General features: G+C 42.3%; 1 protein-coding gene across 1 annotated transcript; it reads left to right on the plus strand.

The window, feature by feature from the left end:
* The first annotated feature begins 6,880 nt into the window (after positions 1 to 6,880).
* Positions 6,881 to 9,282, plus strand: LOC132550495 (uncharacterized). The gene is made up of 2 exons (XM_060214565.1): positions 6,881 to 7,014; positions 8,514 to 9,282. The coding sequence occupies exons 1-2, from the start codon at positions 6,881 to 6,883 to the stop codon at positions 9,280 to 9,282; spliced, it is 903 nt and encodes a 300-aa protein (XP_060070548.1).
* Positions 9,283 to 9,603: the final 321 nt, after the last annotated feature.

Below are 9,603 nucleotides of genomic sequence, written 5' to 3' on the forward strand. Positions count from 1 at the left end.
TGGAAAGTTCCCTCAAATTTCATATGCAGTTTCCCCATGGTCCCTAGTTGTGCATTGTACCTTTTTTGGACTGATTTGAATTCAAGATGACCGACAGGCAGCCATCTTGGATTTTGGAAGTAAAAGTTTGTTACCGCTATTTCTGGGAAAGTACTGGATGGATCTTTCTCAGATTTCATATGCAGGTTCCTCAAATGGTGGGCGCCAAGATCCCACTGGGATCTCTTGTTGTAACATATATTACACATCATTCTCGTGAGTGGCACATGGAAAGATAAAACAGTAACGGCATGACCAGGACCCAACTGTCATCACTAACATGTCCATCTGTTTTCAAAATTATTGACGTTGACTAAAAGCCAGTTGTTTCCGTAACAAATAAATACATTCAATGTACAAATAATCAACGTTGGATTGATATAAGTTCTAGTATTCATCAATGATTTCTTGGTAGTGTGTAACCAGCTGATGTTCAAACGGTATTTACATTCACAAATGATTCCACATATCCGCAACTCTAATGTGAAAACTTTCCGTCTTAGTTCTATGTTACAGCGACATTTGTGATGTTTAAAGTTGTGACCACATGTCCTTTTGTAGCAAATGTTCACAGGTCACTTTTCCATCAATATATAATGAATTTGAAGACGATGATTAAATTTCATTCTACGTTTTTTAGAGTTAGAAGTTTCAGTATCCTCCTGGCACGTTCGCTGTATGGAAGATCCCTAAACTTTAGGATAAGTTTGGTTGCACCCGTTGGACATTTCCGATGATTTGTATGTCTTTTAGATTTTACCGATTTCATGCACAAGCTGCATATTCCAAGTGTGGCCTGACTAAATGTTTGAATATTATTGAAACATTGACTCGTTCAAGTATGTAAAATATCTACTGAGTATACAGAGGGTTCATATAGAGCTGTGGTGGTGGAAACGAAATCCAGTTTTCCAACTGACACACCCAAACCTTTTTCAATTTCAGTATTTTCAAGAGGTTTCGTTTTGTCATTTTGATTCTGTTGATGGTGTCCCCCAAAGTCTTCTGTTCCTTATTCTTCTGGTGGTCAATGTTATTCAGGTGTTCTGGTGAAACTAGATCCGTTTGTATGTCTTCATCTTCCTGATTTGCAATATACGTTTTGTTTCATTCGGTATGTTATTCAGGCATGTCGTAAATATATACTGAACCCCATAGAAAGTACATTTTCACGTCAAAACTTTTTAATGTGACCTTTTGTATACTACTGTCAATATCAATAATATAAGTTGTGAGTGAAAATGGTTGAATGACATGCTTTTTGGTCACTTCCGACATTGTTCACACCGACACATGCGCAATGCGTAAAATCGTTTATTCTGCACGTACATACACGGGTTTTGCCAATACGTATGAATTTCCACCGATACATATCCTTTATAAAGTGGTCCGTCCCAAAAACATTCATTCGGTGAGGGTAGCGTGAATAATGCTCATGAAACGCGATGCCACGAGTAACACAATTGCAGAGAGGAATGACTCTTGGAAGTTTGCAGGCGGGTACTTCCGCCACTATTGTAGCCAGGCGCTTGGTATGTCATGTTAGCACTATCACAGTCTTGCTGAACGCTTTCAACATACGGACTCTGTTTCTGATCGATCCCGGAAGGGAAAACCAAGGATTAACAACCTCAGGCCCAAGATTGCTACACCCGGATAACTCGCCTTCTTATCTAGACCAATCTTGTTGATTGGCGACGAGTTCTCTTCTCAGACGAGTCTCGATACCATCTTTCCCATGTTGATGGCCTGGTGCGTGTGTGGTGTCGACGTAACGAACGTCGCTGTGTCCTGCATGCTAACAGGTGGGGTGGCGGCAGCGTGATGGTGTGGGGAACCTTTAGTTTCCACCATCTGACACCCCTTCACGTCTTCCGTAATCGTGTAACAGGAGTGGTACACAGGAATGGCGTTCTTAGGCCTTACGTCGTTCTCTGGTTTGTTGCACAGCCTTAACAGCAGTTTTACCTGCAAGACAACGCCCGTTCCCACACGGCTCGAGTACCTATGGGTTTCCTTACACAGAATAAAGTGAATGTCCTGCCTTGGTCGTCTCTTTCACCAGATAAGGCACCGATAGAACATGTGTGGGATGAAATTGGGAGAAGAATCGCTGGTGGTCGAATCTGTTGACGTTCACACAGCTGGAACAGAGACTCCTCAAGGAATAGAACAATTTGCTCCAGGCATTCTTCCAGCCTCTCGGCAATTCCATAAGACGACATTACACAGCCTTTACCAATGCCCAAGGCGGACAGGCGCATTATTGACTGATTTGTGATTTTCCTTTCACGGAGATACCTTCATTAAATAAACAATAGAAATTGTAAAGTTTATGAAGTGAAATCTAGCCACATTTTGTTTAATTGCAATTTTAACAAACTATTGAATAACTCAGTAAAAATTCAATTCCTTTTTAAATTTCTTATCAAAACGTATCTTTATTCGGACATGCGTTTCTTTTGGGGCTCTGTCTAAATAACGGATAGGATAGGGCCTAGTACGCCTCCATGTAGATTCCGATTTAATAGTCATGTTATTTGGATGATAATCTATTCATCTTTACTCTTTTATGCCTGTTGTTAAGGTTTCTGTCCAGTTTATTGTACTCAACGATGTAGCGAGGAAGGGATACTTTACTTAATGTTTTTATAAAATCTACGAATAACATCTACCTCCTCTCCAGCATTCTTGTTCAGTCGTCCAGAACTATCAACATCTGAATTATTGGAAACCCTCCTGGTAGAAATCTGATAACTAATGAGCTTTCCTATTATTTTACAAAGGATGATGATTTCCTGGGTCTGAATTTGAACTCTTTTTAATATTAGCTTCTTTCCAGAGCAGAACACCTTCAGTAAATGATTTGATGATAGCGGTTGGCTATGGACACCTGTTAGTTCTTTCAGATGATTTGGATGCAAATCATCTTGCTCGTATGGTTCCGTCAAAGTTCATAAGACGTTTTCTAGTTTGGTTTTTGTTTAAGGATAACTCCTGGAAAGACTTTTATTATTCTATATTATAGGTATTTTATCTAGTGGTGAAATCACTGGTAAGAAAATTCCATCAAATCTGCGTTTTTCTGTACCACTATCTAAATTTGTTTGATTCCCGCCGTTGGTTTTAAGTCCGCTATTTCTAACTTCACTTTCCGCTTTTCAAAATCGGATTAGCTGTTACCTAACGTTTGTTTGCTATCTCTTTTTCAAATTCATTTCTTGATTTCTTGGCCTCCCATTTAGCTTGGTATTCCGTATACATTCAGGGCGATTCCTAAATACTGGGTTCATGCTCTATGTTTCTTCTTTATTTCTTGATTGCCTCTTACTGAGCGATAATTTTCTGTAGTTTGTTAGGAACTTTCCCTTTCTAATAAATTACAGATGTCGCTAAGATAAAGCTATGACATAGAATTCCAAGAGATGGAGCTTGATGAAGACTGTGGGGGTTTAATATCCAATAATTATCTCATAAAGGAACACATTATTTCCTGGAGCAGGTTATCAGGTTATCTATGTGTAGGATGCCTCTGAGTTTAGGTGTTATATACCTTGTTCTCATTTAAGAACGTGGTGACATTACTTTATTTAAACTTTATTTACACATCGGATGTTAATGAAACGGAAGACGCTTACCCATCCCAAACACCTGGTCTTACTTTCTGTATACATATTAAGGGTGAAATAATTGCATCAATTGTGAGTTTTTATTATGATTTTGTTGACATGTAGATACATGAATTTATATTTAGAATGATATGTTGACATACAATACTGAACGCAACAGTTGTTTCGTGTTTACACGAATTAAACCTGTATTTCGGTCAACTGGTAAAATCAAGGGTAATCGACATAGTGAAAAACACAATGAATTAAACAAAAATAAAAATATGTACTAGGAAGTGATGTTTGGTACCTATTGTAATAAGTCACGAAAAGACTTGAGCTAGATATTAAATTTTTGTCTGTATGATCTACAGTACTCACAAATGCTGGGGTTGCATCCCTTTAAATACTTGTAATACTCTCGTACAGCACCTATAGCCAATATCCGATCCCACTTTCACGAACGCCTTTTCAACTCAGAATTTGACACGAGCATTATCACTGATATTGAGAAAAAATCCTGGGATGTATAATACAGATTATAGGTCCATACATCAACTTATTTTTATTTGCTGCTGAGGTCCCTGTATAAGCTGACCTGTACTTGATGTTGAGGTCCCTGTATAAGCTGACCTGTACTTGATGTTGAGGTCCCTGTATAAGCTGACCTGTACTTAATGTTGGGGTCCCTGTATAAACTGACCTGTACTTGATGTTGAGGTCCCTGTATAAGCTGACCTGTACTTGATGTTGAGGTCCCTGTATAAGCTGACCTGTACTTGATGTTGAGGTCCCTGTATAAGCTGACCTGTACTTGATGTTGAGGTCCCTGTATAAGCTGACCTGTACTTGATGTTGAGGTCCCTGTATAAGCTGACCTGTACTTGATGTTGAGGTCCCTGTATAAGCTGACCTGTACTTGATGTTGAGTTCCCTGTATAAGCTGACCTGTACTTGATGTTGGGGTCCCTGTATAAGCTGACCTGTACTTGATGCTGAGGTCCCTGTATAAGCTGACCTGTACTTGATGTTGAGGTCCCTGTATAAGCTGACCTGTACTTGATGTTGAGGTCCCTGTATAAGCTGACCTGTACTTGATGCTGAGGTCCTTGTATAAGCTGATCTGTACTTGATGTTGAGGTCCCTGTATAAGCTGACCTGTACTTGATGCTGAGGTCCCTGTATAAGCTGACCTGTACTTGATATTGAGGTCCCTGTATAAGCTGACCTGTACTTGATGTTGAGTTCCCTGTATAAGCTGACCTGTGCTTGATGTTGAGGTCCCTGTATAAGCTGACCTGTACTTGATGCTGAGGTCCCTGTATAAGCTGACTTGTACTTGATGCTGAGGTCCCTGTATAAGCTGATCTGTACTTGATGTTGAGGTCCCTGTATAAGCTGACCTGTACTTGATGCTGAGGTCCCTGTATAAGCTGATCTGTACTTGATGTTGAGGTCCCTGTATAAGCTGACCTGTACTTGATGTTGAGTTCCCTGTATAAGCTGACCTGTACTTGATGTTGAGGTCCCTGTATAAGCTGACCTGTACTTGATGTTGAGGTCCCTGTATAAGCTGACCTGTACTTGATGTTGAGGTCCCTGTATAAGCTGACCTGTACTTGATGTTGAGGTCCCTGTATAAGCTGACCTGTACTTGATGTTGAGGTCCCTGTATAAGCTGACCTGTACTTGATGTTGAGGTCCCTGTATAAGCTGACCTGTACTTGATGTTGAGGTCCCTGTATAAGCTGACCTGTACTTGATGTTGAGGTCCCTGTATAAGCTGACCTGTACTTGATGTTGAGGTCCCTGTATAAGCTGACCTGTGCTTGATGTTGATGTCCCTGTATAAGCTGACCTGTACTTGATGTTGAGGTCCCTGTATAAGCTGACCTGTACTTGATGTCGAGGTCTGTATTTGTATATATACGTTGATATTTACTGGTTTCTGTGTAATACTACCTTTACTTGCTGTTTAGGTTAATATTTTGATTTCGAAAAAAATCAGTTTAAGATACTTCAGCAATTTATGATTTTAAACTTTACATCCTTTGCCAATTCCAATTTTCGACATACTGATGATGTGCTGGAATGTTTTTCGGATTTGTATTTCTTGTCTTACCAAATATCAAAGTTAGGATATTACTATGGTTTCAATTTAAATACCTCTAGGATGTAAAGGACAAATACTCAGCTGTGCGATTTGTTAAATGCCTTCCCCAGAGAAGACGGTAGCACCCATCGTTTATTTTCTACATCAGACATAAGTTACCCCCAGGAACACTGGTTCTGTGCCCCACTCTTGCTGAGTATGACACAGATTTTATCGATTTGATGAAAGAAATCAATCTCACATTTAAACATTAAACCTGTCAACGAATCGAAGATATGCTTACGCACATTAACAACATATTGTTCACGAGCAACCTGAGATAACCATGAGGCTCCCATTAAGTAGTCAGGAGTGGGAAAAAACATTTAAAAGGGAAAAAAACTGGTGGCGAGAAGTAGAGAAGGTCATGTAAGGCATCCTTCACTTCAGAGGGGGCCATCTGGCGAAGTGGTGTTATTTTCAGAAGTCTTGATCTATTTTGATTCCAAAACGTGCTCCGCGGAAATGGTGTCCCCTTTCTTGCTTACACCTGGAAGATAAGGGTTCTCGCCAACCCCAAGAACTTGACGTTCAGTACAGAGCTACGGTATTTGTTTATTTAAACACAGTCCATTTATGTCTTCTCTCGGGGCATGCACCGGACGTGTAGCATAGGTTTAGGTAAACAAATTACGGTGATCTTATTTTGGGGTCACACGTACCCTGTGTCCCGGAACGGTCTTGAAATAAAACATTTTTCAGTAAAGTACTACGGTTCGATATTTTTTGATAAAATGCGTTGCGCATTAATATTTTGTAAATAAAGATGTTTGGTTTCAAAATCAGATATTATTAGTCAGTAATACAACATGCACTGCTTTAATACACTAAGGTCTATACCGGTTCATTTGCAATAAGATTAGTACATATATGTAAATATATATTTTCCGGCAAAACGAGTAGTATATAGGGATTGACGGTCGGAGATATATTGTGGGATCTTTATGCCGGTTGGAAGGTATATAGGAGATGCAGGGTCAGTACATTTTGGGATGTGTAGGACGGTCAGGAGGTCTATAGTAGGGGTACAACGGTCGGAAGGTTTGAAGGAGGTGTACATGGGTCGGAAGGTTTGTATGAGATGTACGGCGGTCGGGATGTCGGTATGAGACGTACGGCGGTCGGAAGGTTTGAAGGAGGTGTACAAGGGTCGGAAGGTTTGTATGAGATGTACGGCAGTCAGGACGTCTGTATGAGATATACGGTAGTCGGAAGGTCTGTATGAGATGAACGGCGGTCGTTACGTTTGTAGGTGTACGACAGCAGAGTGATCTGTAGGAGGTGTACGACGGTAGAGTGATCTGTAGGAGGTGTACGACGGTTCAGTGGTCTGTATGAGGTGTACGACGGTAGAGTGGTCTGTACGAGGTGTACGACAGTAGAGTGATCTGTAGGAGATGTACGACGGTAGAGTGGTCTGTAGGAGGTGTGCGACGGTAGAGTGGTCTGTAGGTGTACCACGTTAGAGTGGTCTGTAGGAGGTGTACGACGGCAGAGTGGTATGTAGGAGGTGTACGACGTTAGAGTGGTCTGTAGGAGGTGTAAGACAGTAGAGTGGTCTGTAGGAGGTGTGCGACGGTAGAGTGATCTGTAGGAGGTTTACGACGGTAGAGTGGTCTGTAGGAGATGTACGACGGTAGAGTGGTCTGTAGGAGGTGTGCGACGGTAGAGTGATCTGTAGGAGATGTACGACGGTAGAGTGGTATGTAGGAGATGTACGACGGTAGAGTGATCTGATGGAGGTGTACGACGGTAGAGTGGTATGTAGGAGGTGTACGACGGTCTAGACGTCTTATGAGATTTACGACATATGGTATCTGAAGTGTATGATATGGTCGAGGGTCTGTCAGTTGTTCACGGTGTGTTGGTCAGGAGTCCTATGGATGACCTGTAACAAGTAAAATTTATCTTAAATAGGATCATGTAATATGCATTTAGAGCGGCTGAAGGGGACAATGGGTTGATGCATGAATCTAAGACACACCCTCTTTGAATCTCTCCGGTTTAGATTGGGCTATTTGAGTAAATACCGTTTCACCAAATACCTCACTAAACTGGCCATAATAGCTCCTTTCGCGGTAAAGCTGTTCCTATATTTAGGTACACGTGTATCTTAGAATGAAATCATGCGGAACTCTTCTCATACGATCTGTCATCCGATCAGGATAAGCACCCAACTTGAGGAAGTATCAGCGATAAAGGAACTTCTTTGTATAACTCACTGTGTAGTAAGACAAATTTATGATAACTATCATCCACTCCGTTGTAAACTATTTATATCAATATTTAATATATTTTATTCCTGAATCATATTATAGACACCCGACATATCCTAAAGAGTCAGACCAACATACACCTCCTACAGACAGACCCAACGGACGTACACATTCTACAGACCCCGACCAACGTAAACCTCCTACAGACCCCGACCAACGTACACCTTCTACAGACACGACTAACGTACACCTCCTACAGACAGACCCAACGGACGTACACATTCTACAGACCCCGACCAACGTAAACCTCCTACAGACCCCGACCAACGTACACCTTCTACAGACACGACTAACGTACACCTCCTACAGACACGACCAACGTACACCTTCTACAGACCCTGACCAACCTACACCTCCTACAGACCTCACCAACCTACACCTCCTACAGACCCCAACAAACGTACACCTACAGACCTGACCAACCTACACCTTCTACAGACACGACCAACAAACACCTCCTACAGACAACACCCACGAACACCTCCTACAGACCCCACACAACGTCCACCTCCTACAGACCCGACCAACCTATACCTCCTACAGACACGACCAACATACACCTCCTACAGACACGACCAAACTACACATTCTACAGACCCCCACCAACGTACAACCCCTACAGACCCCGACCAACATACACCTCATACAGACACGACCAACATACACCTCCTTCAGACACGACCAACCTACACCTCATACAGACCCCGACCAACGTACACATTCTACAGACCCCGACCAACGTACACCTCCTACAGACCCCCACCAACGTACACTTCCTACAGACCCCGACCAACGTACACATTCTACAGACCCCGACCAACGTACACCTCCTACAGACCCCAACCAACGTCCACCTCCTACAGACCCCGACCAACGTACACCTCCTACAGACCCCCACCAACGTACACTTCCTACAGACCCCGACCAACGTACACATTCTACAGACCCCGACCAACGTACACCTCCTACAGACCCCGACCAACGTACACCTCCTACAGACCCCAACCAACGTCCACCTCCTACAGACCCCTACCAACGTACACCTCCTACAGACCTCGACCAACGTACACCTCCTACAGACCCCAACAAACGTACACCTACAGACCTGACCAACCTACACCTTCTACAGACACGACCAACAAACACCTCCTACAGACCCCAACCAACGTCCACCTCCTACAGACCCCACACAACGTCCACCTCCTGAGAGGTCAGTAAACCAATGTACACTTCCTACAGTGAGAGGTCAAAACATGTTTTACCTTCAGACTGAGTGAGAGGTCAGTAAACATGATCTACCTTCAGACTGAGTGAGAGGTCAGTAAACATGTTTTACCTTCAGACTGAGTGAGAGGTCAGTAAACATGATCTACCTTCAGACTGAGTGAGAGGTCAGTAAACATGTTTTACCTTCAGACTGAGTGAGAGGTCAGTAAACATGATCTACCTTCAGACTGAGTGAGAGGTCAGTAAACATGTTTTACCTTCAGACTGAGTGAGAGGTCAGTAAACATCATCCACATTCAGA

This window comes from Ylistrum balloti, unplaced genomic scaffold (genome assembly GCF_031769215.1).
Source record: "Ylistrum balloti isolate Yb309-2 unplaced genomic scaffold, AGI_CSIRO_Ybal_v1 Utg370126, whole genome shotgun sequence".
NCBI lineage: Eukaryota > Metazoa > Mollusca > Bivalvia > Pectinida > Pectinidae > Ylistrum > Ylistrum balloti.